Genomic DNA, 14,429 nt, shown 5'->3' on the forward strand with positions numbered 1-14,429 from the left:
AAGTTGTTGATGTGAACTTAGATGTCGGTTTGTTTTCCTGACTTTTACCTGAACTTTAAAGCAAAGTTTGGCTTGAATTCGTCTGTGGACGACAGCTCCAAAAGCAAAGAAGACGACTACATTGCAGTGCATTCTGGGTAAAAAGAGCCAAAGCTAATGTGTGAGTCTAGCCCTCTTGCTCTCAGCACAACCAAATCAAACAGGATTTTTTATTTATTTATTTTTTGATAGCAGACAACTTTTCAGGCAAATATTTACTTTAGGAAATTTCTTGTCATTTTTACAGAACCAGCATTTTATTTCTGTTTTTAGAATTCAAACATAAAAGTGGATGGATATGTTTTTGTTCTTAATCACATAAATTACAACCTAATAACAAGGAAAACAAATCTGAAAAGATGTTACTGGTACGTTTTTTTGTGTCATTCTTTGTGAAGGTTTATTGCAAGTATTGCTGGAAAAAAATAGGAAAAATTGTGAAAAACCCTGCATTTGTTACTGCATCTGAATTTAAAACCATTAACTGGTTCCTTTTCACTTTACTGAGAGCCATTGTGGACGGTCCAATGAACAGATTCCCGGATTAAACAGCTTGGGAGCAAAAGCAATAACGCATACATGTCCGTTTAAAGAATTCACGTCAGACAAAATGAAGTCATTCCTCATATTAAGCGAAGTTTCAAACACTTCCAAAAGCTGATACCCCCAACCAGTCTCAACCTTTCAAATTGATTTCCAGCTCTACAATCCCAAGGCCATTGCTGCCCCTCGTTTTGTTTTTTTCCTCTTTGCAAAGAATTTCAACAAATTGTCTCCACATGTATCTCGAGGAGCCCCGTGGGAAAGAGGCCAAGACGAATGCTGTGCTGACGGAGCCCCAAACACTGACTTCATCAAACATCACAAGCGTGCTCCAATGGCCGCCAGATGCTCACCTGGCTCAGGCAGCCGTTTGCGTCGTCATGTTGCATAAGGAGATCCTCACTTAATCTCCCTTATGCAACAAGGTGAGGAGGCAACAAACAGGCTTTCGAAAGATACGTTACCAACTTCCCCGGTGAAAGGGTAATGTTTTTACATGCAAGGATGTGATGGAGGTAAAGATCCCAAAGACCCTCCAAAGGCGTCTTGTGTTTCCAGTAATTGAAGTAGCAGCAGAAAGTCGGGAAAAGAAAACCAGGAGCGAGGAAGCGTGGGTAACATTTTCCATGTGATTGAGTTTAAATCTCAGGTGTCCCAACTCATACTCCCTCTGCAGCGCAGGTTTCCACTGGCAGCCGGCCAGAGGCGTTTGGCCTTGTGCTTTTTCATTCCCTGTCACTCTGCGAGCGGCGACCTCATCACGCGGCGAATGCGCATCTCTGGAGGAGTATTGATTGCAGAGCGTTGCCGCAGGCTTTACAGGGTGGAAATCGTCTTAATTGTACACAGCTTTCTCTAATGTCCCATATGTGAAAGTTTTACACCACGATGGTTCTGTTTGAAAAATAATTTCCATGTGCTACTGTGCATTTTTGAGCAATTTCTGCACAAGCGCATCCTTTTCATTTTTGGAGACTTCTAAATTGTTGACCTTCAACATCAGGAATTTCTGAATCTCCTGGGGGAGAAAACGATGGACCGCTCCTATCTAGTGAGCTCCAAATCTGCGCCTCCTCGCAAGTCATCTGTGACAACCAGATCATGCGCACAGGGATCATGAGGGGAGATGATATCGTTCAGAATTTGGCAAAAACAGACAAACGAAACACAAATGAAACAATTGCGTTGCAGACATTCTAATTGTGTATCATCTGCTTTGGATCATTTTGGTGGAGTGGGCAGTCATTGATAACTGCAGAGCTGAAACAGACCAACTACTGAGTAGATAAACACTTTGAAATGTGTCGATGCGTACATTTACAACACGCTAGTCCAATTCGTATCTATTTTTAATTGAATTTAGAGAAACATGGAGTTCGCTCTTCCTGCCTTTGAAGGTTGTGGGACTGAATTTTGCCACCAGGTTCCATTTAATAAACCACAGGATTCACAGACCTCCTTCTTGGAGAAGCAATTGTTGTTGCCTGTCAATGTGAGAAATGTTTCAAGGCCGCGATGCAAACAATCATTTTACTGTGAGATGGATTCTCAACTAGTGGAAAAGATTTAAGACAGCAGTCGGTCTTCTCATATGTGGTTCTGTTTGTGAAGTTAATGTAATGAAAACTATGTCTTAATGATTTATTGATTTGCAATATGCAAAAATGTAGTTTTAAGATGCGGTTAGCTGTTTCTTTTTACATTTAGAGGACGTTGTTGTGCTCATATAATACATTAAAAAAACATCACAATTTGATTCATTTTCTAAAAAAAGATGAACACCACATCTTTAGCAGAGCCTAAATAAACACAAGTCTTTCATGTGTTGCCACCAGCGGTTTTTCCACAGATTCAAGCGTTTTTTTTTCTTCTTCTTCTTTCTAAGCAGAAATAGGAAGTAAGAGCTTTCTAAATCTCTTCAATTGGCTCCTCCAACCCGAGGCAACAGAGATGCAGGAGTGATGCCTGGCCTTTCTCCTGGGCTCTCCAAGGAAAATCCTGTTTAACGTCTCCACAATAACATTCCCTGGGGTTATTTATTCAGGAATGTTAATGTGCTTAGAACCCAGCGGCCCCCGTGGCCTCTGACACGGGCTCCTCCAGGTTCCCCCATCACGCATTCGATCAGGCTCCGCGGTGCCGCCGCCACCTGTTTAAACACAGATTGATGCTGCAGGAGTCCACTGACGGTCTCCGCAGTCGGACAGCATGGCGCAATGACCAGCAACGAAACATTCGCATGTCTCCCCTCAGGTTGGGCCTCTTCGGCTTGGAATACGCACTTCAGAGAATGCTGCGTTTTCAATGTTTGGAGATCCTTTGCTTTGAATTTGTTTGCCCGTCGGTGTGACTCTCGCACTGTAAACAGTATTTTATGTTTCATCTTTCATCTCAGTTTGGTGCTTTATGTCATGGTTTGGATAAAACATACACATGCAGGATGTTTAATGGGCCCTTGCTGTATGTATGAGCCCAATTACCTTGCCTAGATTCAGGGTTTTTTTTTTCTCCCAGTTGGTGCCCAAATGCAAACACATGCAAAGAGTACCATGTTCACCTTTCAGAAAAAAATGTCAAAGGATTTTTTTTGTGTTTTAATAGTATGATTTAATTCCGGCAAGTTTGGTAAAACTCATCCTTCTTTTACGTATGGGCCGAGGCTTGAATCTCTAAGGAGAAAAACATGCTTTTGGACTCTATGTTTTCAAAATATAATGGTATTGCAGCCCAAAAAATCCACTTTTACTAGTAATTTTTAATGTCAACATCACATGACAGCAATGCAAACTTGTGAATATTAAAAGCCGTTACTTCATAAGGGCTCTTCTTTCAGTTCAAAGTTCTAAAAAAGGTGAGCTCCACTCAGGAACTGGTTCTGTTTTTAATGCCTAATACTCCTGAGACCATATTTTACTGACCAACACATATGAATGTAAAATATGTGCTAATCAGGTTATGCAGCAGAGTTCCAATAATAACAATGTTAAATTAATCTCATGCTACGCTATGCGCAAACTCTGTCTGCACCAGCAAAGATTGACTAACCTCTGTGTGCTCACCTGTCGAACTGACGACTGCATAACCTCGTTTCTGATCAATAATTATTTCATTACTTGACAGTATTCTAATACTGAAGGATAACCTCATTATATGGGACTCAAAACTCTAATAAATACAATACAATAAGACTGTAACATTACAGCACAAGTAACATTCCCATGGACACAACGAGGCTTTACATTCCTCTAAATGATCTTACTTTCTTCATGCAAATTGCCAGTTGGACTATGATTATGTCAAATGGTGAAAACATGTCTGTAAAACAGACTTCTGCATCTTTCTTTTTTAGCAACAGTCAAGATAATTGCAAAGAAAACTACATATGCACCTGAGAAAATAATGGCAAAAGGTAATGCTGCAATTTTTTAATCTCCGCAAACATATTCCAGAACTGTAAAAGCTGTTCAAACAAAATGCAGACACCAAAACGTAAAGGTTGAATTATTATTTTGAGGTTCAGAAATAAATGAAAGATTCAAAATGTGGGACAGTATAATAAGGGTAATAAAACTCCTGGAGACCAAGCAGTGTCATGGTGCACAATTGGGTCAAAATGTGATTTTATTTTTAACAAAGAAATGTGTCTATATATCTAAAGCACAAAGAGGAAAATAAAAAGACACCTGTTTTCCCTTCTTTTTGTCTACTCACGTTTCATACCTTTGCTCCGATTCACATTAGATCGTTTCCACACCTGGGAGCTTATTTTTCTTGGGAAATGTGGGAAGCGAATGACTGACTGATTTCTGCCATAACAGCGTCGTAAAAAACCCCGAGGTCTCCACCCTGCATGATTGACTTTGTTTGCATGGCACTGATTTCCACGGGCCATGTGAACTTAGAGGATTTCCTGGCCAAGTGGCCTCATTTTTAATGCTGTTTTTCTGACCCAGGACTCCGTACACACACACACACACATGCACGCACATGCACACACACACTTGAGCTTCAGGCTCATTCCCACTGGACTGAGATTGTAAAACGGGGCGGTTAGAACATCTTGTCTTTTTTTAGTGAGTAGAGTACAGTGCCTCCTGAACTTTATCACATTTTGTTACAATTCACCAACAAATTTCATTGTGTTTCTTATGGATTTTATGTGCTGGACCAACACAAAGTTAGCCTGGCCATTGCCGTCCTGCACCATTCTGCTTAATTCTAATCTCCCTTCAGTGAGCTGGCTGTGCTTCCTATCAATGACTTGGATTCCTCTGGTAATTTATGATTGCAAAAATAGTAGCTTCTTGCTCAAAACAGCACTAAATAGTGCCAACGATTTCATTTTGTTTTCCGTACTTGCTCAGGAAAACTGTTGATTATGTGGACGGCGGTGTTACAAGTACAAGCATTGTTTTAATTCCTAACAGATAGCCATTTGTGACAGCTTTCCTAACGATATGCTATTGTTTGTAATTATTAATTTGATTAGCGTACAGATGTCATGCATTACTTTCAACATATACATTTCAGTGTTTTTCAGTGTTATTGTTAATTTATTTACAGTGCAGCAGCAACTCACAGAGAGTTGTACCCTGTATTCAGACTATATGTAATATGCCAACAAACGACAATTACTTTGACATTCCCAAAAATATATCACAAGTTCATAAAAAGCTTGCCTCTGCGTATCATGCACTCATTTAAAAAGCTGGACATAATGGAATATACCAGGTGGTTCCCACCAAAACGCAAAAGAACACCGTTTTTATAACCGTCCACAAAAAAAATCCAGAAAATGCTTTTATTATGAATATGAACTCAATGTAACAAGTACAGCCAGCGATGGTTTGACTTTTCTTTCTAGGCCATATCTGTCAGCTCTTCGTTGTCTCTTAGTCTTTCCTGTTTCCTCAACCTCCAGTTCCTCTGATGTTCCCTTTTTCTTAGCGTGTCTTTTGTTTCGGGTGTGCCAGAAGTTGACTAGAGTAGCAGACCTCCTGGTTTTTGATGAAAGCATATTTATGTGAGGATGTGGGTTTCTGTGTTTTTGCATTTTGGTTAATTTAGTCCCTGTGTTGTCATGTCATGCTCCTTGATTATTTCCAGCCGTCCCTTGTTATCCAATGTGTGTTTAGTCTCAACTGTGTCATCTTGTTACCCTGTTACCTGTTTGACTCACCTGCTTTTCTGCTGTGTTGTCTGTCAACATTAAACTCATTTTTCCACTTTACCCTGGGATCAGACCGCATTCATCCTCATCAACAAACCTCCACTCCGTGACATTTTGACATTTTAAGCATTAAAATGGCCCAATCAAAGTCTGGAGTTCAGTACAGTCAAGTACTCCATCAGATCTGATTGAGTTTGAGTTATTTTGTGAAGACAAATTGGTACAAAAAAATATAAAAATAAAGCTGGTGGAAACATACCTCAAAATATTGGTAGCAAAAGCTATAAAGTCCACACAGAGATTTGATAAAATCTGGGAAAAGATGAATGGCCTAAATAGTTTTGCCAGGACTGTATGACGCGTTTGTGATTTTTGGTCCTTTAGAAATATTTCACATGACTCACGTGAACTCACGTAAAGTAAAACCAGGCAGGTAGGCAGGCCAGCTATAGGAAGTAACTCTGCTAATAAACTCCACGTCCTCTTTATGATCCACTGTAAATCCCATTTAATTGCACTGACGGCAGCAGTAAAATCTTATCAGCTCATAATGGTGGCCTTTCAGAGGCATCAACATTTTAATCATTTTTTTATGTTTGTCTAAGTTTATGATTTTCCCAAAAAACTGGAAGCCGGTGGCCCCCACTCATTAAAGCCATAATTCTTTCATTGTGTAACATTTTTATGGCCGTCACCCGCTCCGTGTGATGCAGATTCCAGGATCATGCTCCCATTTCCTAAAACACAGGGTGATATTTCACTCCTTGCCCCCATCCTGGGCGTAAGCCCATTTTATACAGTCCTGCTCTGACCCATTGTTTTCCCACATTCCAAGAAATTGCAAGAATGCTGTGTCATTTATTACTAATTGGGTGATGAAACTACGGAAACCGTTAACAGCGGTCCAGCATGTTTGTCCAGTGACTTGATCTCTTTAATAGTCCAGACCTGGCATTGAAATGACCAAAACAACATCTTTTCCCACGACTCTTGAATGCGTGACTCGGCCTCGGTGTGTTGACTTCGACTCAGCTTCCTGCGCTGGGGAGGTAAGCCTGCCTCCTGGCGAAACATGAGCCAAACTGAGCACATAAATCAAAATATGTCCAACGAGCAGAGCAGATCACTTTGACTGGGTGGATGACGAGAAATCTGACCAGACAAGAGCGCTATGAAATGGGTGGTCAATGGCGCCATCTGCTGGCTTTTGTGAAGATTTATTTTTCTTTTTTTTTAAATGAGTGGTTTGAACCAACAATTGGGTCAGATACTGTGACCCATTCAAGAAGATGGAAAGTAAGGAGCGTCATTAGCGGTCTGTCCGCCATTTTGAACTACAAAAAACCTCATCAGACTTTGCTGAACCTCTTTGGCAGAATGAATTAAGAAATGCCATGAGATAAAGTTATGCTAAATAATTTGATTTAGCATAATAATTTTATTTAGCATAATTGTCATTGGCAATATGCAATATGCTAATTGTTATTAGCATATTGCTTCCTTGTCTTTGGGTACTTCGTGTTCCTTTATGTGATGAAGTGAGTCATGGTTTTTGATAGCACTTGGCAAGTGTTTTTTTTTTCTTTATGATCTGGAAGTGAATGATCCACTTACAGTCCTGTAAAAGTGTAAAAAAATAAAAATAGCACTGCTATTTCACTTGCAATGTGGACTACCTTTGATCTCTAGTTCAAATCCTTTGATCAGTCAAACCTGAACCAGAATTTTCTGCAGTGCACTCAGTCTTCGAAACACCATTTCTGAAAACAGGATCACTTTAGATTGTTAGATGTTAGCCCACCGTATCATTCAAGTAAGAGCCTCCACTATCCATCCTGTCCGTTGATTTTTAACCCAGCAGCTTTTACAACGTAGTCTGTCTGCCAAGCAAAATTCACTGACCAAATCTTTTGAAATGAACATCATAAGTCATTTTCATTGCTGAAAAAGGATCACACGTTTATTGCGTTGAAAATAAAACCAACTGAAGTCATTACCTTTCTGAAATTGAAAGTAAAAATGTCAAGAAAGATGTTGCTGTGAAACGCCTTTTTATCTTTAGATTCACTTTTGATACCAGGCGCTTGTATTCGTGGACAAAGTGTGCGGGCCGTAACGGATATTTTAAGCCAGCTTCACGAGAAAGAAAAGGGAAAGAAGCTGTGAACAGACCACTAAAAAGCAACAGAAAACTAAAAAAAAAAAACAGCTCTGAAATGATTAGATGGCTCTGTCTAAAACATCCGACTGTGTATTCTGTCAGTTCTCCAGCAGTGACGCTGCAGCTCGAGTGCTTCATCTGTTCTGTCGAAGTGATGGAACGCCCTGGCTCGGCAGCAGCACTTGATGTTTGGGTGGAGAAGACATGTCTTGAAACTGGAGGTTATCAGGGAGGGATGTCTGTTTTAAAACTCTCAGAGCAGATGGGAACAAGTCTTTTCAGCTTAAAAGTGATATTTTCGACTCTGTGTGACAGCATGACACAATCTCCTCCCCCTTCCTGGTGGCTGAGAAGACACATTATTGCATAATTCATTGTGGTACTGATTTTGTTTTCTACTTGGGGCATTTTTCTACGCCTGCGGTGCTTTATGAGGCATCAGACACACTCTTTCAATAATCCTTTCTGAAAATGATTCCTTACACACACAAATTGTTCCACCACTGGATAAAGTTAGAAAATCCACACACTCTGGTTAAAATGCAAGTATTTTAAGGTAACACTTTATTGAAGGGCGTTGAATAAGACTGTCATGACACTTTCATAAACATGACATAACACCTGTCATGAACATGAATAAGCCTTCATGAATATTTATGACTGTTGTCATAAAGCGTCATTCGGTAAATTATGACACTTTTAATACAAAGTTGACATTATTCAAAATGTCTTTGTTATGACAACTTGACATTAACCAAGAAATCATTACTGTTTAAACTTTACCTTTAATAACATAAAGTTACCTAATTTTTAAAGTGCAATCAATAATACTTTTATAACAAATTTATATCAGTAATGATTTCCTGGTTAATGTCAAGTTGTCATAACAAAAACATTTTGAATAATATCAACTTGGTATTAAAAGTGTCATAATTTACCGAATGACGCTTTATGACAACAGTCATAAATATTCATGAAGGCTTATTCATGTTTATGACAGGTGTTATGTCAGTCTTATTCAACCCCCTTCAAATAAAGTGTTACCGTATTTTGCGATGTCACCTTTTCTGTGACATACTTTCTGCATTACTTAACTGAAAAATCCAAACTAATGCAGTAAGATATCTGCATTTTTAAAGTGCTTTTTTTATTATTATTTAATCTCAAGTGTATCATCAAACGTCTGACCTGATGGTTTTCCCCCCTCCTTTTATTTTTGTTCAAACTTGTGAGAATTTGGGCAAAATGTATGCATGTTGACATGATTTGTTTTGTGTGCATTTTTCTGAAACAGAGTAAAAAAAAATATAATTTGAGAGAAAATCAAAACAAAACTATGATACAGAAATACAATAGAAAATTTAAAGAGGGAATTTAAAACCACAGCATCGGGTCTTATCGATCCGGAACTGATGCTGGCTCGGTATCGATATTACCAATATTTTTGAATTGATCCGGATGAAATCATGAACAATTCTAAAAGAAAATCAGTCAGTTCTGACTCACAATCTTAAGGTGTCTACTGAAAAACTGAAGATATTTTAGAGAGATTTTATTTTTCAGCACCACTAAATTCAAAGACACAACCAAAGCTAACTAACAAAACGGTTTCACCAGAGAACAATATTATAACAGCCAAACCAAAACCCAGAACTTCATCGGACAAAAGTTCAATTGGGACACGAGAGGAGACCCGCTGCAAAGTAATATCTTCTATTTTTCCTTAAGTTACATTATTTAAATTCTACAGGATTCACAAAAGTTTATTAACTTTGTTCTAGTAGGAGTCTGCAGGCTTGTTGTGTCCACTGCTTGATATTCTGATATAAATAACTCCCCTCACCGCATAACGGTGAAGTCGTGACCTCGGCTGGCCAGGAGCGGGAATTTCCCAACTGTTGCTCTAATTCTGACGTCCATTAATATGGGCCACGATGAAAAACATGTCATCTATTTTAGTCGGCGGCAGATGCTGGAGTCCTCACATGCTTTTCCGCTCCGACGCTGTGAAAGTGGGCCGCGAGCGTCACTGCGGACCTGCTTCACAATGTGCTCTGCTTCTTTGGGAAAATACCAGCGCAACCTTATTCAGAATTTACAACCAAGAAAAGATGATGTAAAGCACTTTCAAATGCCTTGCTGCTGAAATGTGCTACACAGATACAATTTGATTGATTAAAATACCAAAAAGTTCAACATTACAACGTAGTAAAATACTCCTAAAAGTACAAAAGAACCCCCCCCCCGGCTCCCCCACGCCAAAAAAAAAGTAACTCAAGTAAATGTAATTGAGTAAATGGAGTTATAGTTACTATCCAACTCTGGCTAAATGTGAGCTCTGAAATCAGAGGGGAAACTAAAACAAAAGCATTCACGTTGCCCGGAATGAAAAAAAAAAAAGAAGTTGAAAGACTACAATAGTGGTCACGTGATATCATATATTTAGCATGAGTCACGTCCTTTGCATCATCATCGGCTGCTAGATGCTCACAGGTGCTTCCGAAAAGTTTCCCACGTGACCTCCCCCCCATCCCCACCCCCTCAGTCCCTCATTGTTTGAAGTCTTCACAAAGAGCGCTTCCACCGCCCATCAGCATCATGCTTCGGGTCGGTACCAGAGACCCACGCGCTGGATGAATGGGGACAGGACGGCGGGTTATACGCACGAGCTGCTTCTTCCACACTTCCAGCGCTTTCACTGGCCGTTCTGGTGGTGTGTGTATGTATGTGTGTGTGTGTATGTCACAAAGTTTTCTCGCTCATTATCATGCCTTACAGTGGAGTATGCGGGAATACACACCGGCCGGGCCAGAGTCGATGATGATTAAACGTCGGTGTGATGATTTTCTGGGACTTTAAGGAAGGAGGTCCGAGAGAGTTCACGCGCAAGATCTTCCAGCTTCAGAGATTAACCTGTGGGAGAGATGGCGGAGGAAATCCTCAACGATTTCTATCCGGATTTTAACGAGCTGGAGAGTAAGGTCGGGAGGAAAACGCCGGAAAGTCTCCTGGTTTGGATGAAGGACGCCGCTGCGGACTGCGAGGGATGGACAGCTGACCCGTCGGGCCGCTCGGATCACACCTCGGATGGTTTATCTGATAAAATCAACACCTTGAAACAAGAGATGGTAACCTTCTACCGATGCGTGAAAACTCGTCTAACTCGTTGGCGCGGTCTTTGATCGGTTCCTCTCGAAGAGTTTCGTTCTCTTTCGCTTTACCTGCTCGTTTATTTTCGTAATTGTTGCGGCTGTCACCTGTCCCCTCACCACACCCCTCATCTGTCTCCACTCTCCTCACCTGCACATTCCTCCCACCGGTCTTTCCTCATTCCTCATTTTCAGCGTGAAAATTTCATGCCTTTTAAAATAAACATCTAACGCTCCCCTGGCTGCGTGACACATTTAACCACTTCTCAATTTTCAGTTTTTTTATTTTATTTTATTTTTGTATTTTAAAAGTTAATTTCAGAATTTTGATTTGGTAAAATACTGTCTTTGCAACAAAAACAAAAAAAAGAAAAAAAAGCTAAGTTCAGTATCATAACAAAATAAGTTTGCAGGAAGATAAAAACATTTTAGAAACAATAAATACCAATATTAGTGAAAACGCATAGCCACTTGTTACTTTAACTTTGACAGGTGATTAATTTTGATATTTTCCTAATGTAAAATAAATGTTTGATTTGTAATTGCTATTATTTACTATGCATCATGCTTAGTTCTTAATGGATATTACTCGTCTCATATTCTCGAAGCACAGGCAAAATGCTTCCAAGTTGTTTGACGTTTCTGGTTGATTGCTGGCTGAGTTTTATTATTATTATTATTTAGTGCAGTTACACCTCTAGGCCAGTAGGTGTCAGCATACAAAGTGACACTTCAGTCTAGTGATCCTGATCTCTGCTTCTCAGGATAGGAATGCACGATGTAGCGATATTTAATTTAGTTATTACGATAACAATAAAAAAAATGTTAAATAGCATTTTTTTAAAATGCTATTTAGAACATAAATAATAAGTCTAGATGTTTAAAAATTGTAGTTATTAAATTAGTTTTTCCCAAACTACATTTAATTATAGTTTTAAGATTTTTTTTTTATTTATATTTTATTTTTTACTGCTCTTCTAGGACTTACAGGGAAAACATATTTTCATATATCAGTCCCAATAATTCTTTGTCTTTTGGAATTAGTAAAATGTAAATTAAAACAAAATAAGTATGATGATTTCAAAAAGTATCAATAACTGGTTCAATAATTGCCTGGCATGTTTTAGGTATTTAACCACTGCCGCTCACTTGACTTAAATGAATGGATCATTTTAAAAAAAATTTATTAGCACCAATAGATAACATAATGCTAACTATATTTAGCTGAATTAGGTGTAATATAATAGATGCATTTAAAACCTGCTGGTTTTAGGAAGTGATTCATTGTGTAAACCATCAACACCGATCAACCCTGAATGAAAAGGCAAAGGTTCAGTAACATTTCACACATGCACACGTGTAAAAGCATCTGCTCTGTCCCTGCAGCGGTGGCTCCGCTGTGCCGACGTGAGGATCCTGCGGCAGCTGGTGGCCGTGCACGAAGGCATTGAGGCCATGCGCTGGCTGATGGAGGAGAGGGGTCTCCAGACCAGCCGGTGCAGCAGCTTATCGGGCAGCCTGAGCAGCTTGGTGACCATCGAGGAGCACGTTCCTTCAATGTCTCCCTGCAGGTGCGTTGAGAGACCGCAAAGCAGCGAGGAGAATCAGCTTCAAAGACTAACAGAAGTATTTTAAAGTCTAATCTCTGAGCTACACATGGAGCCAGTGGAAGGACTTTAGATGAGCTCCATCGTCTTGATTTTAGTGAGAATCCCAGCAGCAGTGATGAGACACTGTTGCAGTAATCACTGCGACTAAGGATGAGTTTCTCTAGATCTGGTTGAGACATCAGTCCATTAATCCTAGAAATGTTCTTCAGGTGACAGAAGGCCGAATTTGTAGCTATCTTTATGTGATGCTGAAGGTTCAGCTCAGAGTCAATCACTACACCAAGATTTCGGACCTGATCGCCAGATGTAATAAGTGAATCTTCGTACTCACTCTTGTTTGTTTAGAAGATTAGTTCCTTTATTTTTCATTTCCAATAGCACACAATTTCAAAAGGTGAGGTAAAATTTTGATTTTGAGTGAATTTCCTGAATTTTATTCACATTTAACAAAGATTTCTAGATTCGCTCAAACCTAGAAAACCTTCCCTGAACATCTTTTACAGATTAGCGAAGTGAACAGGTTATGTTAGGTCTTTCCTTTCAGATTATTCAAAGTGTAACTTTCTGTTGCCTCTGTTATTTCCACAGAGAAGACCCAACTCCTGCCTTCCTTCAGGATCTTAGGCTAACAGCCAATACAAAACCAGCAGATCAAAACCCACCACGCGCCGAGACGTCTGAACTCCAGTCTCCCTCCGAATCAATCCAAGTTGAAAGTTACGCTCAGGCTCCACTTCCTGCCGCCAACAGTTTGGACAGCGCTGACACGCCCAAATCGGAAGCCCTGGAGTTGGGTTCGGCGCGGTTTCACATCAGAAACGGCGCCGAGACCATCAAGAGAGCTCTGCTCAGGTCCAGCAGAAGAAAGCAACTGAAAGCTGCCAGTCAGGACGCAGGAGAGAAAAACTCTGAACGTCCAACTCAGCAGAGTTTATCTGTGTTCAATAGACAGGAAGTGAAGGACGAGGATGAGAGTTCAGCTGGTGGGGAGAAAGACTTACTGGGTTACGATGCTCAGTGGTCCTGGGTGGAGTCCAAGGATGATGTCACATTTTTATGATCTTCCATGCGGACATTTTAAGTTACAGCTTTGCCTTTTAAACTGTAAGCTTCTGGAGAAAAGGTGGAACTTAAAATGAACTTTGACACCAAGTGAAACTTGAACGTATTTAATGCAGATTTATGCTTCGGCCAACTCAGGAAGTCCTGTTTGGAGTTCTCCACAAGCTAGGAGGACACGGCAAATGTTCAGTTCAAAAATACTTTATTGATCCCAAAGGGAAATTAAATAACCTAACATACATATACATAAACAAGTGGGAGAAGGTGATATTATCAGATGAGACCAAAATGAACTTTTTGAACTTCATGCAAAACAGTTTGTGGAATAGAAAGTTAACAATGCAATATAATGATGACTAAAGGTGTTTCCAGAAAATATTGACTTTGAGCCTGTATATAAATACACCTCACACTTTTCAGGTTATTTGTACAAAATAAATAAAACAATTCAAAACCATGGACTCCTTTTTCTTCCTCTTCAGTTATGTATTGCCCTCAAATCTCTCCCATATATCTTAGTGGTGTGCAGCTGTATCTAGACATAATTCTATCAAATATGCTTACATCTGCCACTAAATGAAATTGCCATTTAATTAATTAATGAATTGTCCAATTAACAGTTTCTATGTTTGGAGAAGAGAACCATTATTATTCATTTATAACTGCCAGAAACTGGTCCAGAAATAGATTTTTTT

General features: G+C 39.6%; 1 protein-coding gene across 2 annotated transcripts; it reads left to right on the plus strand.

Annotated features, from left to right (window-relative positions):
- Positions 1 to 10,373: 10,373 nt before the first annotated feature.
- On the plus strand, positions 10,374 to 14,191 carry LOC103140045 (leucine rich adaptor protein 1-like). Of its 2 annotated transcripts, none has more exons than XM_016672853.1 (3): positions 10,374 to 11,041; positions 12,449 to 12,610; positions 13,346 to 14,191. In XM_016672853.1, the coding sequence occupies exons 1-3, from the start codon at positions 10,838 to 10,840 to the stop codon at positions 13,730 to 13,732; spliced, it is 753 nt and encodes a 250-aa protein (XP_016528339.1). In that variant the 5' UTR covers positions 10,374 to 10,837; the 3' UTR covers positions 13,733 to 14,191. The 2 variants fall into 2 exon arrangements, with proteins under 2 accessions (XP_016528339.1, XP_007555045.1); XM_007554983.2 differs by having other exon boundaries at positions 10,385 to 11,041; positions 12,449 to 12,633; positions 13,261 to 14,191.
- Positions 14,192 to 14,429: the final 238 nt, after the last annotated feature.

The sequence above is a fragment of the Poecilia formosa genome, unplaced genomic scaffold, assembly GCF_000485575.1.
Source record: "Poecilia formosa unplaced genomic scaffold, Poecilia_formosa-5.1.2 Scaffold67, whole genome shotgun sequence".
Taxonomy (NCBI): domain Eukaryota; kingdom Metazoa; phylum Chordata; class Actinopteri; order Cyprinodontiformes; family Poeciliidae; genus Poecilia; species Poecilia formosa.

Excerpts from the sequence above, each read along its gene's own strand:
- LOC103140045 (XM_007554983.2), top strand. The coding sequence starts at position 10,838 with ATGGCGGAGGAAATCCTCAACGATTTCTATCCGGATTTTAACGAGCTG. Across the intron at positions 11,042-12,448 it reads ACACCTTGAAACAAGAGATG|CGGTGGCTCCGCTGTGCCGA; the intron begins GTAACCTTCTAC and ends CTGTCCCTGCAG. Across the intron at positions 12,634-13,260 it reads CCTTCAATGTCTCCCTGCAG|AGAAGACCCAACTCCTGCCT; the intron begins GTGCGTTGAGAG and ends TTATTTCCACAG.